The sequence below is a fragment of the Petaurus breviceps genome, unplaced genomic scaffold, assembly GCF_028583685.1.
Source record: "Petaurus breviceps papuanus isolate PSGF00001 unplaced genomic scaffold, PetGlider_PUasm1.0 90977, whole genome shotgun sequence".
Classification (NCBI taxonomy): Eukaryota; Metazoa; Chordata; class Mammalia; order Diprotodontia; family Petauridae; genus Petaurus; species Petaurus breviceps.
In genome coordinates, this window is record NW_027187391.1 from 47,026,140 (window position 1) to 47,049,679 (window position 23,540).

General features: G+C 35.7%; 1 protein-coding gene across 5 annotated transcripts in view; it reads left to right on the forward strand.

Moving 5' to 3' along the window:
- The window catches only part of ATG5 (autophagy related 5), a 170,601-nt gene that overhangs the window by 35,715 nt on the left and 111,346 nt on the right, over positions 1–23,540 (forward strand). For all 5 annotated transcript variants that reach the window (XM_069077126.1, XM_069077123.1, XM_069077122.1 and 2 more), the window contains 2 exons: positions 7,416–7,494; positions 16,730–16,892. In XM_069077126.1, the coding sequence (XP_068933227.1) occupies positions 7,416–7,494; positions 16,730–16,892 (242 nt within the window). The remainder of the gene's footprint in view (positions 1–7,415; positions 7,495–16,729; positions 16,893–23,540) is intronic.

The following is a 23,540-nucleotide window of genomic DNA, read 5'->3' on the forward strand; positions in this document are numbered from 1 at the left end:
GTGTGTGTGTGTGTGTGTGTGTGTGTGTGTGTGTGTGTGTGTGTGTGAGTGTGTGTGTGTGAGAGAGAGACAGAGACAGAGACAGGGAGAGGGAGAGGGAGAGGGAGAAATACTGTTTTGAGAATTGAACCTGCAAAAATCTGAAGGAATGCTAAGCAGTGAAATTAAAGAAAGTGAAAATGGGCCTGATGCACCTTAAAAGAAAGTAGAGTAGCTAAGTATTTAAAAATATGAAGATTGTGTCAGTTGGTTGTTAGACCATCTTTGGGTTTGGGGAAATGGTATAAAGAATAGCACTACATCTAACTTCAGAAAATCTAGGTTTGAGTCTTAATTCTGCTACATAATAGCTTCAGATTCCTTGCTCTGACTATGTTGCCTTATCTGTAAATGAGGGGATTCACTTCTAGCTCTAAGTGATCTTTCAGGTCCAAAACCTGTACTTTTCCTTTCTCTTAAAAATGCATTTGGGGTGGGTAGGTGGCACAGTGAGTAGACCACTGGCCCTGGAGTCTAGAAGACCTGAGTTCAAATCCAGTATCAGGCATTTAACACTTATTACCCAGTGACCTTGGGCAAGTCACTTAATCCCAATTGCCCTGCCCTCCCCCCTCCATAAAAAAAGCAAAAAAAAAAGTATTTGTGTCTATTTCATTAAATATTTTCCAATTACATGTAAAACATTTTTAGCAATCATTTTATAAAATTTTGAGTTCCAAATTCTCTCCCTGTCCTTTCCTCTTCCTTGAGAAGTAAGGCAATTTGATATTGATTATACATTTGAAGTTATGCAAAATATATTTCCATATTAGCCATGCTGCAAAAGAAAACAGACCAAAAATAGAGAAAAATAAAGTTTAAAAAGTATGCTTCAGTCTGCATTCACAGTTCATCAGATTTTCTCTCTGGAGGTGGATAGCATTTTTCATCATGGGTCCTTTGGATTTGTCCTGGATCATTGCCTTGAGCAGAGTAACTAATCACAATTGATCATCCTTACAATATTGTTACTGTGTTCAGTGTTTTTCTGGTTTTTCTCACCTCACTTTGTATCAGTATATAGTTCTTCCATGATTTTTCTGAAATTATCCTGCTTGTTATTTCTTATGACACAGTAATATTCCATTATAATCATATACCACAAATTGTTTAGCCATTCCCCCATTAATGGGCATCCCTTTGATTTCCAATTCTTAGCCACCACAAAAAGATCTACTATGAATATTTTGTACAAATAGGTGTTTTTCCCTTTTCTTTAATCTCTTTGGGATATAAACGTAGTAGTGGTATTGCTGGGTCAAAAAGGTATGCACAGTTTTATAGCTCTTTGGGTGTAGTTCTAAATTATTCTCTGGAATGATTGGACTAGTTCATAATTTCACTACCAGTGCATTAGTGTCCCTTTTGTGCTTCTCTTGAGTCTTGTATTTGAAAGTCAGATTTTTAATTCAGCCCCAGTCTTTTCATTAGGAATACTTGAAAATCCTCTGTTTCATTAAATGTCCATGTTTTTCCCCTGAAGAATTATACTCAGTTTAATTGAATAGGTGATTCTTGGTTATAATCCTAGCTCTTTTGCATTTCCAGATCATCATATTCTAAACCTTCCACTCCTTTAAACTGGCAGCTGCTAAATCTTGTGTGATCCTGACTGCAGCTCCATAGTATTTGAATGATTTCTTTCTGGCTGCTTGAAGTATTTTCTTTTTGACCTGGGAGCTCTGGAATTTGACTACAGTATTCCTGGCAATTTTCATTTTGGAATCTCTTTCAGGTGATGATTGGTAGACTCTTTCCATTTTTATTTTATCCTCTGGTTCTAGGATATTGGGATAGTTTTCCTTAATAATTAATTGAAATATGATGTATAGGCTCTTTGTTTGATCATGACTTTCAGGTAGTTTAATAATTCTTAAATTATCTCTCCTTGATCTATTTGCTGAATCAGTTGTTTTTTCCCAGTATGATATCTCATATTTTCTTCTAATTTTTTTCATTCTTTTGACTTTATTTTATTGTTTCTTAATGTCTCATGGAATCATTAGCTTCCACTTGCCTGATTCTAATTTTTAAGAAATAATTTTCTTCAGTGAGCTTTTGTACCTCTTTTTCTATTTAGCCAGTTCTATTTCTTAAGGTATTTTCTTTAGTATTTTTGTGCCTTTTACCAAGCTGTTAAATGTCTTTTTATAATTTTCTTCCTTTGTATTCATTTCTTTAATTGATTTTTCCTCTACCACTCTTTTATTTTGAAAATCATTTTTAGCTCTTCTAGGAATTCTTTTTTTTTTTTTTTTAAGCAATTGGGGTTAAGTAACTTGCTCAAGCTTACACGGCCAGTTATTTCTGGGTGTGGTGCTGAGTGTCTGAGCCCGGGATTCGATCTCCAGGTCGTCCCAACACTGGAACCGGTGCTCTTGCTCGCTGAGCCACCTGGCCGCCCCTAAGCAATTGGGGTTAAGTAACTTGCTCAAGGTTACACAGCCAGGTGTTTCTGGGTGGGTGCTAAGTGTCTGAGCCCGGGATTCGATCTCCAGGTCTTCTCAACACTGGAGCCGGTGCTCTTACTTGCTGTGCTACCTGGCCGCCCCTCTTCTAGGAATTCTTGATGGGCTTATGTCCAATTCACATTTTTCTTTTAGGCTTTGCCTGCAGCTGTTTTGACTTCTTCTGAGTTTGTGTTTTGATAGTCCCTGTCAACATTGAATGGTTTTGCTGAACTAAAATGTCCAGAATTAGGTGGTTCCAGAGTAGTATTGTAATGATCAAGAGACTGTTTTGCATTACTTACTTTTAAGGATATGGAAAGTTTTTTTGGTAATATTGAGGAACTCATGAAGCACAGGAAATCCCCTAACAAAGAATTATGGGTAAGTAGAAAAGGCAGTGGATTTAGAGTAAAATAATGATAGATAAAGTCTTTAGTAAGCACTTAAAACCATGATAAGCTCTAGGAATATAAATAAAAGCAGACAGTCCTTTACCTCAGGAAACTTGCATTCAAATAGAATATGGCACATATAACAGAGTTAAAAAGCAGGGTAGGGAGAAATACAGAAATAATATGGAAAATCATGGGCTGAGCTGACTTTGAAGTATGGATGACTGACTGGGATGCTTCCTCAAATTCAGGTTCCAACGTGGAACTTACCACATGAATACATTTGGGGTTGAATCTAACCTCTGCTACTTGTTACCTGTGTGATTTTGGTCCAGCCACTTAGTCTTTCTGCATCTTAATTTTCTCATCTGTAAAGTGAGGTGGTTAGGTTAGTTATAAGTGTTTAACCTATGGGTCAGCTAGGTAGTACAGTGAATAGAGCACCGGCCCTGGAGTCAGGAGGACCTGAGTTCAAATAGGTCTCAGAGACTTAACACTTACTAGCTGTGTGACCTTCGGCAAGTCACTTAACCCCAATTGCCCTGCCCTCCCCCCTCCAAAAAGAAAAAAAAAAAAAGAAAAACTCAGAACCTTGGCTGCTAGATGATGATTTTTTTAGCCATAGTAGCACATGAAGACCAAACTACTAAAGCGTAGAGGGGTTGCAGTTTAATTAATGTGAAAGGGAATGCCAGTACCTGTTATATCTCAAATTTTTGAAGCATCTTAGTCATTCTTGTCACTGTTTTTTTAATGTTCTTAATTAATTAGACTCTAAAATATTGAATGAATGAATGAGTATTTATGCTTACTTTGTGACAGATGCTGCGCTAATGAATGGATATCAAATACAAAATAAGAACCAGGAACTTTCTAGAATCTTATATTCTAATAATGGGAGATAATGTAGATAAGGAAGTGATGCCCAGGAAGGATCATTTTGGCCCAGGAAGTTGCAGGGATTATTAGTAGAGCCATAAGGCAATCACTTGACATGGTTTTTTATTTCCCAGAAGCACTGGTAGTACTGATTCATTACAGTTCAAGAGTATGAGGTAGAGTACAGTTCCAGAGCACTGGGTGGAGCACCTTTGTGGTGGCATGGAAGGAAGATGTCTGTGAAACATGATTGGTTGACTGGGGCTGACCTAGACATGATGAACTATCTCCTGTTAGGACAGCACGGCCCCAAGGTAAGGGCAGGAAGGTTTGTTTGGAAGTGTTAAGGAGGGTATAGCAGGGGTAACAGGTAGAAAGATTGATTTAAACTACATTTTTTAAAAGTACATAGGTAATTTTAAAACCATCTTTAGTTTACATTTAAATCCGAGTTTTCCACATCTATGTATAGATGCATCATGACATTATGGTTGGAGAGCTACCCTAGAAGTCTGGAAAGAGATTTCAGATATTTCCTCTGATCCATAATGCTGTGTTTCCCTGGGCATATTACTCAGTGTCTTGTTGCCCTAGGCAGTGCTTTTAGACTAGGTGAAGTGTGAATTGGTAGTTTCCTCACCCAGAGTTCTCTATAAGCCATGAAACCAGAAATCTTCTCCCTATTGTCCTCGCCATTTTTATCCCCTTCCTCATCCCCATCCCCAACCCCATTCAAGTCTTGTCCATGTCCTTATCCATGTTATTATTAATTTTCTTTATTCATTGCTAGTCCACAAAATTTTTACATAGAGCTCTTATTACACCTATCTGAAAATTGTCTAATATCTGTGTTGTAAATTTAGTTTAATAATTAAATATTAATAGTTTCATGACTTCTTAATATTTGACTGGTATTCTGATCTAGATTTTGAAGATTTTGTTTTAAAATGTGCTGTCAGAGAGAGCTTAATAACAAACATTTGTTTTAATTCGAGTTATGTAATTTAGACTGTTAGGCTGAGACTTTTAAAAATATTTTTACTGATTGGATGACAAAGATATTGTTATAGTGTGTTTATTATCATTACTAAGCATTTCATGGAATCACAATTTAACTAGTATAATTAATTTGATATAATATATTCTATTTGTCTTTGGTGTGAATTCAGAGGAAAACAGCAGTGTAACCTGCACCCACATATATCTGTACTTGAGGATTTACCATCTGCCTGGTCATAGTAGTACTTCAGTAAACCCTGCTTGGTCTGAAGAGTGGAGTGAACTAAGTTGGCAAATGATTTTGAGCTCTGACAGTCTGAGCTGCAGTAGGGCTAAAACCAATTGAGTATTTTTATTTAGTTAGGCACCAATATGGGGAGCTGCTGTGTGCAGGTTGCTACCAAACTAAGCTGCCTAACAAGGGTGAACTAGCACAGGTCTGAAACAGAACAGGTCAAAGCTTCTGTTCTCTTCTGTCAGTTGTGTGATTGGGCTTTGAGACACTGCTGCATTTCTGCCTGTGGGATGTAGAGAGACCCACTCTCCCAAAAACAAAAGTTCATTGTATAAAACTGATTCTGGTTATCTTGTAGGGAAAGGGCAAATTAAGGAATTACAGAATTGAGAAGTTAACTATTATTGAGTAGGGTTTAACTAAAAAAAAAGTATCTACAATTAATTTTGAAGTATGTCCACCAAAGCCCTTCAGTACTTCATTGTAGTTTAGAGATGACTCTGATGTTCCCAAAGGCTGTACCAAGTGGAAATCAAGCTTCCACTACTGAGTTTTCACATTTAGACTTGGCCATATACTATATGGCTCCAATTGGAGGACCAGTGTAGCTGAACTCCCAAAGGCTCAGCAAGTTAGCTGACCACAGCAACTTTTAAAGATTGTCTACCAAGTTGTAGAGGAGTTTTGATTTGCTTTGTTTGAGGGAATCTCCAGGCTGATCATGCAATACAGTAACTGACAGCAATTGTATTGAATGAATGGATGAAAAGGCATTAATGGACACTTAAAAACATCATGTATTAAGTGTATGCACCAAGCACTGTGGGAATACAAATACAGTGAATGAAACAATCTGCACTTGCAAGGAGCTCTCTTGTGGATATGTTGAATTTGAATTATACTCTCACTCAAAACTGACGACTCCTTCCCTTTTCTTTCCCAAGATAACCTACTTAAATACTTAGTAAAGTTTTCAAGTATTTATTCTAATAGGAATATATACATTCATATGTGTGTAGTAATGGACATCTGGACACATAAATCTTTGAAAATATCTATTCATGGCAGATGAATATTTAAAGCTTTTAAATTTTGTTGAACCAAATAGTGATAGGTATAGAATTTCCTGATCAAGTATAGAACTATAGTAGTACTTTGAGGAAAGCCATCAATGAAAATACATTTTCACTTTCTATTTCAGAGGCAGATTGATTTACCATTTACAGTTGCAGAATCACAAGATTTTATTGACCTGGTCATAGTGTTATAGAAATTGTTTGGCAAGAGTTGATTCCTTAAGGGAATGTACAGTTTATAGGTCCATAGTAAAGAAGTAATTAAACTACTCCAGAATAATGATCTAGAAGTGAGAAGGGGAGAATGTGTAGGAGAATGAATGAGTAAAATTTAAAAACAGGGTGTGTGATACATTAATTTTCTGCATTTCCTGTTGCCTTTCTTTCTCTGCCCCCACACATGCTGCCCATTTTCTTTTCTCTGATATCTTATTAAAATCTATAGTGGAAATGGTTCTTATTTATCTTAAATAATAATTACACAACCTTTGAAAATTGATTTTTTTTATCAAAAATATATGAGGCAACTTTTGCCTGGCTGTATAGAAAAGAAATGAAACATAATAAGCAATATTAACTGTCTTCAAATCCTGATCATACCTAAAAGAATTAAATAACATTTTACTTAGCCTTTAAGCTCTCAAGAAGCATTGGAATAATTTGCTTCAAAATGCCATGCCTCTAAGAGCGAAGCTACACATGTAATAATATACCAAGCACTCACTTTATCCCCCTTTTTTGAGGGAGTATTAATTCATTCAGGTTTGTTGAATTAATCAGTTCCGCTGCACTGTATTTCTTAGGGCTTGACAATGACTGGTTTTCTACATTGAAATCTGTAAGACTTGCTTTATTAAACTTTGATTGTAATCAAATTTATTAACTTTTAATTTTAAATATTATATATTTAAATGAGATTTGATTTGCTAAAAGTGATGATACTTACATTTGTCACTACTTTAGAGTCAGATCTTTATTAAAATTGTATTATGTAAACACAGGGGTGATAATTGTATGCTATGATAGTGTAGTAATTGTAGCATATTTAATAAAATACACACAGAGTTCAAACAGCTTGATGAAAGATATCTTTAGTATAATCCGTTCATTATGCATACCGAAGCTTCAGAGGGAAATCAAGTGGAAGAAGAAAAACCACCTGATGACTGAAAATTGTACCATGTTACCCCGGGCATGTAAACTAAATAAAATTTTGCCTTCATGTGATTTGTGACTGGATTTCCCTAAATTTTTTATGTACAATCATGTGCTGGAAATTTATTTTTATTTGTTGCTATAACTGTAAATATTCACTTTTACCTAAAATGTCTTCTTTCACTTTTAGGCATTATCCAATTGGTTTGCTGTTTGATCTTCTTGCATCAAATACAGCTCTTCCTTGGAACATCACAGTACATTTTAAGGTACAGTTTAAATAGCATTTCCCATTTCTGATTCCAGATAAGTAATGGAATTCCAGATTAGGAATGGAATTAAAAATAAAATTATTAATTGTTCATCCTTCTGGTATTATTTGATGGGCCTTGCTACTCTTTTCTGAACATGTGGCAAAGATGTTTAAAGATTTATTATGCCTTAATAAGGCCAGTAAGGAAGATACTTATGTTTCAAAGTATTCTTTTTGAGAACTTTTTAAAATTTCAAGTACAGTGTCATCTAATTCTAACCTATGCTGGTTTGATTCATCTGCCTAAGGGAAGGAAGGCCAGGAGGGGGTGGACTAAAACATGTTCTCTGAAAACAGTTTTGAAAAGTGTTTTCCTTCTAGAACTTAAAAAAGCATGAGTAAGTTTTTGGGTGCCACCGGTTTTCTCCTAACATTCGTTATGATTGTAGATGGCATTTTTTATAGAGGAGCTACACCTCTCACTTGCCCATTCAAGGGCAGTCTATGCCCATTCTGTTCCTCTCTTCATTACCCCCTTCATTTCCCATTAAAATCCTGTTTGTAGGTGAATGGAGCTATTCTGTTGCACTCCTGAAAAAGAATTGTCAGCTAACGTGCAGGCGAACATGTGGTTAGACAACAGTCTGGTGGGTACGTTTAGGAAGTGGTTGGAAGAAGATGGTGTTAAGACATTTCATATTCATGAATATTTTAATTTTCAAGGAGCTAAGTGTTTTGTGGTATAACATTTCTATACCTTCTGGAAAGTCAGTGATATAAAAAACCCAGTTAGCTAAATGAAGCTTTCTGTCTGGTAGAGGTTCTATCTTAGGGGACAGTGCTGTAATTATCATCTTAAGGAAAATCAGACATTTTGATACCAGGTTAGGCTTTGATCTAAAGAGGACCTACACTGCATGAGTATTGAAACTGAATCCTGTTAACGCCCTTAAGAGAGTCATAAAGGAACTTTCAGGTCTGCATTTGGGCCACGGACACAGCACTGCTGTTCATGCCCTGTCGGTGACTTTTGTAGCCTAGAGAGAAATTCGTTTTTATTAACATTTTAAGAACATAGACATTAATTTAAAAAAACAATTTTTGGCATTGACATTCTTACTATATTGGATGAAAGTAATTTGCGAAGCAAAGTTAGATACTCCTTATTGTTTAGCAGTATACAAAATGTCATGACTACTTGCTGCTACTGTTTATAGAGAATAATACTACTATGTAGTCTTACTGTTCGTTTTTTTCCTCCACTCTGACTTGTATTTGTATGTAGTTGATTATGCCTTTTGTGCCTACATAGCTAACACAAGAATTGAACACTGGATTAGGCCAATTATATTCCTCCTGCTCCCACCAAAAATAAAACCAAACAAAAATTTTATTGTTTGAAGTTACCAGAAGCTCTTGGTTTCCACAGGTTACCTGGGGTCAAAAAGAGAAGTTGCCCATCACCCATTGCAAAATATCAGAGGCTTTTACATTATAATGTCTCAAAAGAAAAACTGACTAAGAGAGAGGAGGGGAAAAGCCAGCATTGGCAACCACACTTCATTCCAAGGGGTCAGGGTGGGTAGGCCCCAAAAATGAGCTTTGGGGAAGCCGAAGAGAGGAGGCCTCAGTTGATGGGGGCCAGGGCTCCAGTCCTCCTCCTTGTCCAGTCCTGTCACTTACTGAAGATAACACTCAAAATTTTAGTTAATTGAAATGAGTTATTTTAGGAACTCTGAAATATTAACTTCCACATGTCAGTTCCTTGTCATATCTTAGTACTTGTATATTCTTGGGTGTGATGGCCATCCTTATTCATGAATTCTTTGTAAGACTTAAGCCAATTAAAATATAGCTTGGAAAATTATTTCAAGCCATCTTTCTTTTTGGGGAAGACATATTCATAGTGTCAGCCACCTTTTCACTGTAATGATTTTCAGAGACTGATGTTCTCTAGAGATGTGCAAATTGATATTTAGGTTTATTAAATAAAATTATAGATTTAAGAGTATAATAATAACTAGCTTGTGTAAAAAGCAATTTTGCAGTTAAAATGCTAAATTAAATAACAGTGGCCACAATTTTCCTTTCCTTCTTCTGACTCTAGAGAAATTACTTGAGGATTTATTTCCCTAACCTTAGCATTAAATTTAGAATTATGATTAAACCCAGATTCCCCTCTAAATCTGTTTAGCACAGTAGTTCTGTGGTGCCTAGTAGCGGCATCCTGCTTATGTCCTGAATCCTACTCCTCCCTTCTAGACAGCCATGGAACAGTTTGTTACAGTATCCAGGCCTGATTTGTGGTGAACAGAAAGGCTCCACTGAGTAGGTAGGCACATGGCTGCAAGGTCAAGGTTAAAATACAAGCTTTCCACCATTTCGTCTACTGCTATTTCACAGAGACCTCTATCCTTCAAAACTTTGTGGGGCTCGACATAGCCCAGCTTGACTGCTACTTGTCATTTTACAATGAAAATATTTTTAACCCAGGGAATTTTATAATTAGCCCTCTTGGAGGATGTTCTCCAGTGATTGATTTACCTCAACAATACTTACCTGTCCATTGAATAAGAAAACCATTATAAGGAGAAGAAGGGGATGCTTAGTGGATCAAAATTCTGAGAGAAACTGGAGGGGGTTGCATTTAGGGCATGGATGGAAAGATTTTCTGTGGCAAGGAGGGCCCTCTCAGACACTGAGAATGAAAAGAAGGAAAAGGGATAGAATAAGACAGGTTTTGAGGTATAAAAGAGGAAGAAACACTGAATCAGTTATCTCAAGTGTTTATTTTTTATGTATTTTTATATTTATTTAATCTGTATCTGGGTCCACCCTTCTGTCTTTGAATCCTCCCTTCCTCCCTGTCCCGTCCCCCCCTACCCCTGGTAGGGGTATAAAGGCAAGGGCTGTTTCATGTTTAATTTTATGTTCTTAAAGTCTATTATAGTGCCAGTTACATTTATAATAGATGTTTTAAAAATATTTATACAATTAAAATAAAAAGTGAGTTGATCTGAAAAAAAAGGGGGTTAGGGGCTTGAAGAGATTTTCAGAATATGTATGTGTATGTGTATACATACATATACATGCACATATGTATTTTCTCTTTGAGAATAAGAGAGTGTCAGCCAGGAACAGTGGAAAGACTGAATCTGGAGTCAGAAAATCTGGATTCCAATATCAGCTCAGCTTTTAATACTTGGGTGGGTAGTTGCATGGTAAGATAACACAGTTTCTTGTAGAAAGCCTGTAGAATACAAGCTTATAGAATCTTAGTATAGTCATGAAAGCTTCTTTGGGGACCTCAGACTTCTAGTGTTCATTTTCTAGTGTGAAGGTAGAAAGTATGTATAGCACTTATAGTGAGTTCATTATAAAATAATAGGTAGAAAAAACTTAGCTTCAGTAAAACAAACTGATGGCTAATATGAGCTCTCAAGTGTTATCTTCCAGTTTTTAGCAGGTCCCAATGAGTGAATGAATAGATATATGTAAGTGTTTGTGTGCATATGTACATGTGTATATACATATATAATAGTTTCATGAGTAAAAATGTTATCAAGTGAATTCTGTAATGCAGAGAACTTTTAGTATTGTGAACTTCAGAAGTGATCAGGATTTTCATGAAGGACAATTAGGAAATTAATACAAGTGAATCAGGAAAATAATATCTTCCATTTCAAGTCCATGGTATGGTTTATTTAAAAAATTTCTTGTCATCTCTCTCAGTATATCATTATGGGATTGGTAAGGTACTTTAAGCTCTCTGAACCTAAGTTCTTGTATGGTTTGAAATTTTTCATTCATTAATTTTGTCATAAAACATTAACACATGCTATCAGCAGCTCATTCTGTTAAGTGCTTGGAGAGATTCCGAGTTGAATTTTTGTTTCAAAATGTTCATCTGTATTTTTTAGTTTGTTTTAAACATTATCGATATATTTTGTTTGGACATAGAAATGGCTTCCAAAGTGTTTAAAAAATGTACTTAACAAAGTACATTCCCTTATACCAAAAAGGTTATGAAACTACACACCTTTGGTCCTGCAATACCCCTGCAAGGTCTATATCCCAAAGGAATTTTTTTAAAAAGAGAAAAGAACATTTATACAAAAATATTTATAGCAGTTTTTTTTGTGGTAGCTAAGAATTAGAAATCAAAGATACTTATTAATTGAGGAATGACTGAACAAATTGAGGTATATGATTGTAATGAAATATTATTGTGCTATAAGAAATGGCAAGCAGGATGACTTCAGAAAAACCTGGAAAGATGTACGTGAACTGATTAAAAAGAGAAACAGGAGAACATTGTATACAGTAACAGCCATATTGTACAATTAAGAATTGTGAATGACTTCAATATTCTCAGCAATACAATGATCCAAGTCAGTCCCAAAGGACTCTTGGATCAAAAATGCTATCCATCTCCAGAGAAAAAACTGATGTTGTCTGAAAACAGACTATTTTTCTCTTCCTTCCATTTGAGTCTTCTTATATAAAATGACTAATATGGACATATTTTATATGATTACACATGTATAGCCTTTATTAGATTGCTTATTGTTCTGGGGAAAAGGGAGAGGAATGGAAGGAGGGATAGAATTTGGAAATCAAAACTCAAAAAACAAAAACATTTTAAAAATCATTTTTACATGTAATTGGGGAAAAATAAAATAATTAAAAAAAATATATTCCCCTTATTAATAGAGGGAAAATGTGTTTTAACTTTGGCATTATTGTACTTATATAATCTGTTACATTTGATCAACGTTTATTTACATTATTATAGTCACTATGTATGATAGTCTTTTTTCTGTGTTTTATCATTTTACATAAGATTCACCACATTTCTCTGAATTTTTTTATATTTGTTATTCTTTGCTGTCCAGAAATTTACATATAATTTGTTAAACTTTTCCTACATGATTAGACACATATTTTTTTCCCAGATTTTTATGATCACAAATAATGTTTCTATGATTTTTTTTTTTGCCTATGGATCTTTTCTTGCTGTCTATAACCTCCTTTGGACATACATAATTATAGAAGTGGAAACTTTGGATCAAAGGACTATCTAGTTACTTTTCATTGCATAATGAAAAACCTCTCCAACAATTAATTTCCCCACCTTTTAGCCTCTTTACTAACTTGATGGCTAGAAGGCTGTCATCATGCATATTTCAAGATCGTGTTAGATTCCTTGACAAATACAACCACAAAGGAATTATACCTTTGTGTGGTGCTTAGCACAATGCTTGGCATATAATAGGTGTTTAATAAATGCTTATTACCTTCCCTTGCTTATTCCCTGAATAGAATCCTTAAAATGGAAACTCAGAAGACAAGAGAAACATAAAAACGTTACATACATGTGATTGATCATAAGGGACTTTGTGACAATGAATTGTTTACATGTTAATAGGAGAAAAGTTAACAAGTGTCCTCTCAGGCCATCCCTTTAAGGATCATAGAGAAAATTAAATAAAATAGGCAGAGGGTCAAGGGTGGTTTTGTTCTACTTTTATGATTTTAGGAGAAGGAAAAGAAGGGTTAAGTAATGATACCCCATTTAAAAGGAAGAAGGGTAGGGAACTTACCTCACATAATAAGGGTGCATGAATTGAAGAGTTTACAAACATGGAGGAAGTAGGAGGGGAATGCATATCTTATGAATCTCATTTGAATTGGATAAAATAAGTGGAACACATATAGAAAAACACACAGAGTAAACTCAAACCAGGGGTGGGGAACCTGCTGCATGTTCCCCAGATCTAGCTGGTAGTTACTCTTTATTCTTTTTTTTAACCTTCTTTGTATCCCCGGAGCTTAATACAATGCTTATACATAGGAGGCATTTAATAACTTAAATGCTCGTTGACTCTTAAGACTTCATTTTTGATGATCTGTACAAGAGTGGCAAGCGCCTTTTTTTTTTGAGGGCAGTTGAGGTCAAGTGACTTGCCCAACGCCACATGGTTAGTTTTTTTTTCTGTGTGTTAAGTGTCTGAGGCCGAATCTGAACCCAGGTCCTCCTGACTCCAGAGATGGTGCTCTATTCACTGCGCCACCTAGCCACCCCTACCTATTAATAATTTTTATATTTATTTTTGCTTTTTGGAGGGGGGAAGGCAGGGCAATTGGGGTTAAGTGGCTTGCCCAAGGTCACAGGGTCACAGGGCTGGTAAGTGTCAAGTATCTGAGGTCAGATTTAAACTCAGGTCCTCCTGACTCCAGGGCTCTATTCACTGTACCACCTAGCCACCCTGGCAAGCACCTTTGATGAGCATGCATCTCCCCTTTTTATTCATTGCTTTTATTAATTTTCAGAGATTTATTCAACAAAGTTAACTCTTGTGTCTATCAAGAAATCTTGAATGTTCTTAATTATATGCATGGAAGATAACTTGTGGAGAAAAGTGTTTAAAGGCTATTTCTTTATTAAATCAAAACCCTTTTATGGTCAACCAACAAAAATAAATAATAGGATCTTATATTCTCTGCACCTTTGATCCAGTGTATAACTTTAAAGATGTGATCAACTGTAGAATATTCACATGTAGAAATTGTCATTTAACCTTGTGTATGATCTCTTTAGTCAGTCATTGTACTGTAATGCCAAGCAAAGGCAACTTCCCAAGGTTCAGAATACCAGCATAGGTGCTCTCCATTTTATTCAGTGACAAATTAAGAACAGAGAAGATCAAAATATGACATCATTCAAAATACAGCATTTACTAAGTGTGATTGAATAATCTCCAAGTACTACCCCACCCCTGGACCTTCCATTCATTCAATCAATTACAAAGTCCCTGTTCTAAATACTACTCCACCCCTAGGCTGTACCTTCATTTAGTCCATCACAAAACCCCTCTTCTCAAATGGAGATTAGTTTCCAAACTAAGTAAAGTACATTCATTTGTTCAACCATAGAACACAAAAAGGTCAAAAGTTCCCCACCCCTGGATCACAATTGAATCTACCCCACAGTTACATCAAGTTTAAGCACAGCACTTAATACCCAAATGGAGGTCTTTTCTTCATCTTGACATGAGGCAAGCTCTCAGCAATCTTTGTTCCTGGGGAGACAAGGCTTAGCAAGGCCACAAGATACATTGCCAGTCTCTTCATTAATTCATCCTCTGTCTGTAGAACAGTCCTAGAACCCCTGAAAACATTAGCAAAACCCTCTCCCAGGATTTCTGTAAACATACAACCAGAAAATCCTTCTTCAGGGCTTCTGAACCAACAGAAAGGTTCCCAGACCCCTGCAACAACAGCACTGCCCCTCACCAGTGGACAGTATTCACTCTCTGTCTGCAGGACAGTCTCAGGGCTTCTTAGCGAACAGCCAGGTTCCAGGACTTCTTCAACAAAAGGACTGTCTTTCACCAGTGGACAAATCTGGCAAAACAACATCAAAACAGACAGACAAAGTACCAGCAAAACAGCCATGTCTCCTCAGTCCTTGGCAGCTCAGGGGGCAGGTCTCAAAAGTCCCCCAGCAATTCTCTCAGTCTCTCTCTGCCTCCACGAGGTGCTCTCTCAAAAAGATCTTCCGCCTCTCTCTAGTGTCTCTCCCAATCTACATCACCAGCTCCTCCCAGTTCAGGACTCTCTTTTCACATCAACAAGTCCATCCCACCAGTGGGATTAACAAGCTCTGGGTTCCAACACCATCAGTCTGAAAACCAAGCCAGTGCGGGGGCTCTTCATGTTCCATTACTCTCACGGTCATCAAGCCTGTACTGAACATTTGCTCTGTGCCGGGCACTGGGCTGAGTTCTGAGGATACGAAGAAAGGCAAAAGCAGTCCTTTACCTCTAGAAGCTTGGGCTCTAAAGGGAGAGACAAAATGCAGACAGCCAGATACATGTGGGAGGTGTCCGGGTTAGGCGGCAATGACTTTGAGAAGGGAAGGCATTAGGTGAGGAGACTGCCAGCAGTTGGGCCTGGGAAAGTCATCCTGTTTAAGGTGGTCTTTAAGCTAAGTCTAGAAGTTAAGGAACGTAAGAGGCAAACAGGATCAAGCAGAGCATTCAAAGAATAGGGACAGCCAGGGCAGAGGCTTAGAGATGAGTTGGAGTGCCGTTTTCAAGGAATTAAAGGAAGGCCCATGTTGCTGAATTTTAGAGTGTAGATAGGAGTAAAGTTTAAGAAGATTGGAAAGGTAAGAAAGAGTCAGGTTACAAAAAATGCAAAACAGTAGTTCTTATTTAATCCTGGAGATAATAGGGAGCCATGGAACTCATTGAGTGAGGGGATACATGGTCTACCCTATACATTAGAAAAATAACCTGAGTGGAAGACAGATTGAAGTAGGGAGAGAACTGAGGAAGGGAACCAGTGAGAAGACTATTACAGTGGTCTAGGTAAGAGATAAGGGGACCTCGATCAAGGGTTGTGGATATTTGAGTAGAGAAAATGGGATGTATACAATAAATGTGAAGTTAGAAATGGTAAGCCTCTAAACTCTTTGAGTGGCAAGGACTCGTATGGAAACTTTATTGTCTTTGTACACAGAAGGCACTTAATAAATGTTTGTTGATTTGATTTCTGTTTTGTTACATGAAGTTACAAATTATATGTTACATGAAGCCTCAAATAATACAGATTATTTTGGCATGTTTGTAGGTAGCTTAAAAAGTGTTTGGAAATGGGTTGAAATAGAACCTGTGTTGAACTAGTGAAAATGGTTTGTAACAAACACTTTGTGAAAAGAGAAAAAAACAATAGGAAATTCTGTATATTTAAAATTGCAACGTGCTTTTCCCCCTGTTATAGCACCCCATTTTTTGGGTACAAATATCCTCTTTCTACAGCAATTTTTATTATGGTAGAGGAAGGCTTATTTTAAAAAAAAAAAAAAAGAAAAGTTTCTATAGAATGCTTAGTTACTGCTATGTCAATGTCTAATAAAAATTGAAGAAATGTAAATTCTAGGGCGGCTAGGTGGCGCAGTGAATAGAGCACCGGCCCTGAAGTCAGGAGGACCTGAGTTCAAATTTGGCTTCAGACACTTAATACAAAAAACTAGCCATGTGACATCAGGCAAATCACTTAACCCCAAGTGCCCTCCAAAAAGCAGAAAAAAAGTAAACTCTTGTTTAAATTTAAGCCAAGTTAGGGAAAAAGGAGGAAAGAAGGAAGGTTAATTTTATTGATGTGAGGGATAAAATTACAATTTTCATGTGGTTCTTTTCTTGTATTGCCCATGTTGTGATTTTCTTTTTTTCTTTATGTGATAGAGTTTTCCAGAGAAAGATCTTCTGCATTGTCCATCTAAGGATACAATTGAAGCCCATTTTATGTCTTGTATGAAAGAAGCTGATGCTTTAAAGCATAAAAGTCAAGTCATCAATGAAATGCAGAAGAAGGATCATAAACAACTCTGGATGGGATTACAAAATGGTAAATATAGCACTATTCTCTTTGAAATCCTTTAGAAATGATTTCATGTAAATTATTTTTTGCATTATTAAATTTATTTTAATTCACAAGACAAAACATAGGTAAATACTCAAACCAGAAACAAAATATGGCCCCCCTAAAGATAATTAAACAAAATAACAGCAGAAAAGAGCAGGACATGCCACTAAGTAGTTTTACAGTTTTCCATTTGTTAAAAGAAAGGAAGTCTATAGGCTTTAACAATCTAGTACCACCATTGTTCATTTTATTTGACATTTATTATTTTTTTATTTGCCATTTAATACTGTGTGAATTTATAGCTGTAGTCAGTGTTATTTTGTATATGTTTTCTTCATTCTACTTTAGTCAGTCAAACTCAAATAGAAATACAAACCATACTTTAAAATCACTGTGGGTCACATAGTGACTTAGAAAATCATTTATTAATGTATCTTTGTTTTATTGTATATCTGTTTTGGGCAGACTTCAATATATTTGACACCTTTCCTGTATCATTTCTTATAACTCTTTTCATGTTTATTTGAATTATTTGTATTTGTTCTAATGGTGTAGTAGTTTATGTACCATCGTTTATTCAGACGTTCTTTGGTCCTTGGCTGCAAGTTTTGAATCCAACTCTTTACTATTACAGATGGTATTTCTGTGCATGTTTTTGTAAAGTAAAGGCTTTTCTTACTGTCAACAATCTCCTTTGGTATAATCCTAGTTAGTGTGATTGCTGGGTCAGAGGGCATGAAATTTTATAACTTAATTTGTAAGATTCCATGTTGTTTTCCAAAACAGTTCTGTTATTTCACAACAGAAGCGACCGATGTATCCCCTTCCCCACTAATGCGATTAAGCATTTCCCCGTCTTTTTAAAACTCTTTGCCAATTTAACAGATATTACTCTGGTTGTAACATGTTAGAACACTTTTTCGGGTCGTTGCTGATTGGTTGTATTTTTTTTTAACCCTTCATATCCTTTTACTGTATGGGAATTTAATTTCATGCATGGGAATTGCTTTCAGTTTTCATAGCATCTCTATATTCATGTGACTATTAGACTTTTATCAAAGATGATTTGTGTAGAATTTTCCTCCAGTCTTTATTTTCTTATTTTTAACCACATTGCTTTTATATGTAAAAATGCTTATTATTTTTACATAATTGAAATAATTATTTTGTCTTTTAAGTTTTCCATTATAAATTCACCTGTTAGAAATTTTTTCCCTATCCGCATTTATGAAAGATAGCTTTGCGTTCTTCTCTCCTTTTATCTTGTGTCTTTTTATATTTAGATTATTTATCTATTTGGAACTTATTTTTGTATATGATATGAGATACTTGTAACAACTCATTTTCTGCTAAACTGCAATCCAGTTATTCCCTGCAGATTTTGGTGAATGAATTCCTTTCTTAGTAATTTGTGTCCTTGGGTTTATCAGATACTATAGTGTCATATCCATTTGCTTCAAACTGTTACTTCTATTTTCTACTCATCTACTTTTCTGTTTTTTAAAAATTAATTTAGAAAAAATAATTTGGAAAATTTACTGTTTTCAGATATAACTTGAGATCTGGTAATACTCTGACTCCTTACCTTTTTAAAAAAAAATTTCCCTTGATGTTCTTTTTCTTTATTAATTTTGTTATTTTGTTTTATCAGATTAGTGTATTAGATATAGAAATAAATTTGGATTTTTTTCATTGAATTAGGCTAGCTTAGTCATGAATATTAAATATCTCTTCAATATTTAGATCTCCATGTGTTTTTTAAAATATTTTTTCAGATCTCTACTTCTTATTGCTACCTTCTCACAATAGAGTGGCAACAAACAAAACACTCACAAGTACACATAATCCTGTAAAACAGCTTCCCACGTTGATCATGTCTGTGTGTGTGTCTGTGTGTGTTTCTCATTCTGAGTTTTAAGTCCATCACTACTCAGGCAAGGGAGTAGATGGTGTGATTCCCTTTTATTTTTCTGGATTCATGATTTATCATTGCATTGACCAGAATTCTAAAGTCTTTTGAAGTTGTTTTTCCCTATAATATTGTTATTGTGGAAAGTCTCTTACATTTTGCTCATTTCACTGTTTCAGATCATAAAGGTCTTTGCAGTTTCCTCAGAAATTGTCCATTTTGTCATTTCTTATGGCACAAATGATATTCTGTTACATTCACATATCGTAACTTGTTTAGCTGTTCCCCAATAAGTGGTCACCTCCTTAGTTTCCAGTTTTTCTCTGCCAAAATTGCAGGGTGTACCAGGTCTGTCTGCACAATTTTAAACTCTAATACCTAATAAGCAATTTATTTTCCTGGTTTTCATGTTTGCCAATCTGATCTCATTTTATATCTATAAAAATTGTTTTGTATTTGTATTTATATAAGTCTGATGTATATCTTTCTAGGTTAACTTTTAGATATTAAATGCATTTTGTTGTAATTTGAAATGGCATTTCTATTTCTGTTGAGTTTGTTTTTTTTTAAGCAGTCAGGGTTAAGTAATTTGCTCAAGATTACACGGCCAGTTATTTTTGTGTGGGTGCCGAGTAGATACTCAGATGAGGCCGGAACCGATCCCAGGTCTCCCGACACTGGGGCCGCACTCTTACTCACTGTGCCACCTGGACGCCCCTGAGTTTTTTTAGTTTTTACTGATACTATATTGAAATGTCTAATAATTAATAAAGTATGACTAATAATTAACTGAAAAATATGCTGTTCATTTATTGAATGTTAAGAGAACAGTGTTTTTCAGGTTCTTCCTTTGTTAAGTACTTAGTTTTAGCACCTATATAAAATTAGAGAACACCCAGTAAATAAATTATTTTGGGTGTCTGCTCTATTACCTGCTGTAATAAAATTACCTGCTATGTTGATAACTAATGCAAATCAGATATTAGAACATTTTGGCAAAAAATATACGTATATATGTTATGTGTATATATGTGTACATATGTACATAGGTAAAAACCTTAAGTGGCTTCCCACTGCTTACTGAATTGTTGGTGTTTGTCCATTGTACTTGAAGAAAGCCAAAATGACATGTTAAGGTCATTGTACATTTGTCCAGCTGTGGTTTATCAGACTAATACAAGCTCAGAAGGCTCTGCCACAAGTTGGGCACAGATAATCTATATGAACATTTGGGTTGGAGATGACTCTAAATAAATTTGCAGGGGGGAAGGGGGAATGTTTGAGCTCTTACAGTTCTATTTTGCTTATAAATCACAGCTCCTTCTTTGATGATGGCATACCATGCTAGACAGTCCTGTGCCATTTTCTCCCATGTCTCATAATCGATACCAAAATGCTTTAGAGAGACCTTGGTAAAGCATAAGCAACTGACTGGTAGCATATGTAGTTATATGGTGTTCTCCGCTCAGTCAAACTACTACCCTCTCTATCCCCAACTCCTTCTGCTCTCTCTAGTCTTTGTGCCTTTTCTCATGCTTCCCTCAAATCTCCATGCCCAGTGCTACTTCCTCTATAAAGCCTTACCTGATCCCCTACTGCTACCTTCACAAGAAAGTGTTCTCCATCAAATTTCTTATTTTGTCTACCTCTCTCTTTTGCACTTATTTTACTGGTCTTATTGTCTAAATTATAAGTTTCCTTAGGTCAGGAACTGAGTAATGTACTTTTATATCCACTGTGACACTAGGCATATAATCTTTTGTCTATCTCTGGTGTTGAAGATTTTAGGATACTTATGAATGAAGAAAAATCTCATCATAGTGATATTAGATGGTTTAAATAAAGACATGGGACTTGGAATAGGAGAAGGGAAAAATTAAAGCTTACTCATTTGACTGGGGTAGAGTTACTGAGAGAAACATAAATATGTAGACTAGTAAATAAGAAATCTTGAAATTGAGTTTGAATATTATAGATCTGACATAAAGGGCAAGAACATCTAAGCGAGTGTTTTGAAGAGGAATAGTCAAAATTAGGAAAGACCTTTTGGATTATAGGTTGGAGTTTTACAATTTCTATATAGAAAATGTTGAAGGTATTGTAGTTGTGAGACAACCTGAGCCAAGACTTCAGATTTTGTTACTGCCTTTAGAAGATAAGATAGCCAGAGACAGCATGCAAACAACTATGCACAAACAAGATAAATGCAGGATAAACTAGAGATAATTTCAGAGATCTAACATGGGCAGGGGAAAGGGGGAGGACAGGACTAAGAAGAGCTTCTTGCAGAAAGAGACTTTGACTGAGACTTGAAGGAAACCAGGGAATTCTTTATTTGGATTTATATTTGCAAATTGACTTTTGGTTTTTAAGAAAGTTTTTTCCTTAAAAAGAAAAAACAACCAGTAACTTACATAATATGAAAAAGTCAGAAGTTACTCTCTAACTTTTGCTTAGCTGTAGTTGAAAATTTGTCATAATTGTGACACAGCAGATGGTACAGTTCTTTTGATAAGGGCACCTGTCTGTAGAACATAACAACTAAATGAAAAGTTTAAACATTTTTGAATACTTTCAAATGCTAATTTTAATTTCCCAAACCTCTGTGAAAGAGAAATAAGTAAAGCTTATGAAACTAAGAAAACTCTTTTAAGACATCCTGAGCCTTTCAGTGTGTTTTTATAGCTTTTCATTTTAGATCTAACGATTTTTTAACCTCCCTGTGAAACATAGTTGATGACCACAAAAAAGAAAAGAAAGTACCATTTGTATTAGCAACAAGGCAGTTATCACTACATCTGCAGATTGGTTTTTCTATGAAACTTCAAGTAATTTTCTTAAAATCCTTCTTACTTTTTCAGAAGCTTTTTCTTCAAATTTTATTAGAAAATTTCTTTTAAATTCCATTAGCCAAATGTCACACTCATGCGTTTTTATCTTCTATAAGTGCAAAATTTTAGATTCAAACAAACGAAGATAAAGAGTTAAAGCAGATTTTAAAATTAAGCCAAAATTTAATTGAACTGCAGAATCAAAAAGACATGTAAACTTTCAATTGTCTCTAAAGGTTTTTGGATAATTTTGACTTTTTTTTCTAATGGGTAAATCAATCCATAGTACTTTGGCAGTTTGCCGTTTTCACTCAAAATAAGCGATAATTTCTAGAATATGTGATTAACCAAAAATGATTCAGAAATTGTTTGCTGTTTGTTAAGAAACTTGTTTTCAAAGCTGTGGTAGGAGATATAAATATTATGACTCTTGTTTTCATTAAACAACATTTTGAAGAGATGGGAGTAAACACTTAAATTGCTGGGTTGAGTTTGAGACTTGACTTAGAGTAAAGTGCTGGGGATAGATGTAAAGTTTATTGGTCTAATTTTAAAAATCCCTGTTTTTCTTTTTGAAAAATCAGAATTCGGTGTAGTGCAGGTAACATTTATTAAGCACCTACTGTTGGATAGCCCTATATTAAATGGGCCAGAGGTCATAAAACAAATAGTTCTTGTGCTCAAACATTTTCATCCTATTGGAGGGATTTTACAGGTGCATAGATAAAGTAAATACCCAGGCAGGCCTTTATATGGATTTATTTTTGCAAATAAAATTCTGGTTATTAGGAAGGTTGTTGATAAAAAAAAAAAGCCAGTAATGTATAAGACAGCTTCATAAGGTGCATAAACATCGACACTGGAGTGATCAGCAAAAGCCTCATCTACGAAGTGGCTTCTCTGTTGTGCTTTGAAGGAAGTTAGGGATTCTTAGAGGCAGAAGTGAGGAGGGAGGGAATGCATTCTAGACACAGCAGACAGCCTATTTGGTTACAGAGACAAGTGATAGAATGACACATGGGGAGTAGGTAGCAGGCCAGTTGGACTGTGATGGAGAATTCATGAAAGGAATAATATAAGATTGGAATGGTATGTTGCAGCCTAATTGTAGAGTTCTAGATAAATTATTTTGTATTTTGTTTTAGAGTCAGAGAGCCACTGAAGAGTTATTATTATCCATCATTGCACCTGTCTTTTAAAAAATACTAGTTTAGCAAACTGGTAAATAGTAGAGGAGAGGGGCGGCTAGGTGGCACAGTGAGTAAAGTGCCAGCCCCAGAGTCAGGAGGACCTGAGTTCGGTTCCAGCCTCAGACAATTAACACCCACGCACAAAAAAAAAACCTAGCCATGTAACCTTGGGCAAGTTACTTAACCCCAATTGCCCTTCAAAAGGCAAAAAAAAAAAAAATAGTAGAGGAGAGATAATGGAAACTGTGAGACCAGTTAAGAGGCTATTGAAATGGTCCAGAAGAGGTAATGAGGTGCTAAAGTAGGGTACTGTCTGTGTGAGTGGAGTTAGGAAACATGTGAGAAATGTTGTGGAGGTGAACTTGACAAGACTCAGCAGGTTAAGTGAGTTTATGATCACTTACCAAGATATGAGATTGTATGGGTGTTGAGAAATAGTGTCAAAGGTGATTCCAATAATACTTACAGAAATAGGGAAATTTGAAGAGGATGTTTTTAAAATTTTATTTAATATTTTATTTTCCCCCAGTTATATGTAAGAACAATTATGGGGGCAGCTGAGTGGTGCAGTGAATAGAGCACTGGCCCTGGAGTCAGGAGGACCTGAATTTGAATCCAACCTCAGACATTTGACACTTGCTATCCATGTGACCTTGGGCAAGTCACTTAGCCCCAATTGCCCTGCTTCCACCGCACCCCC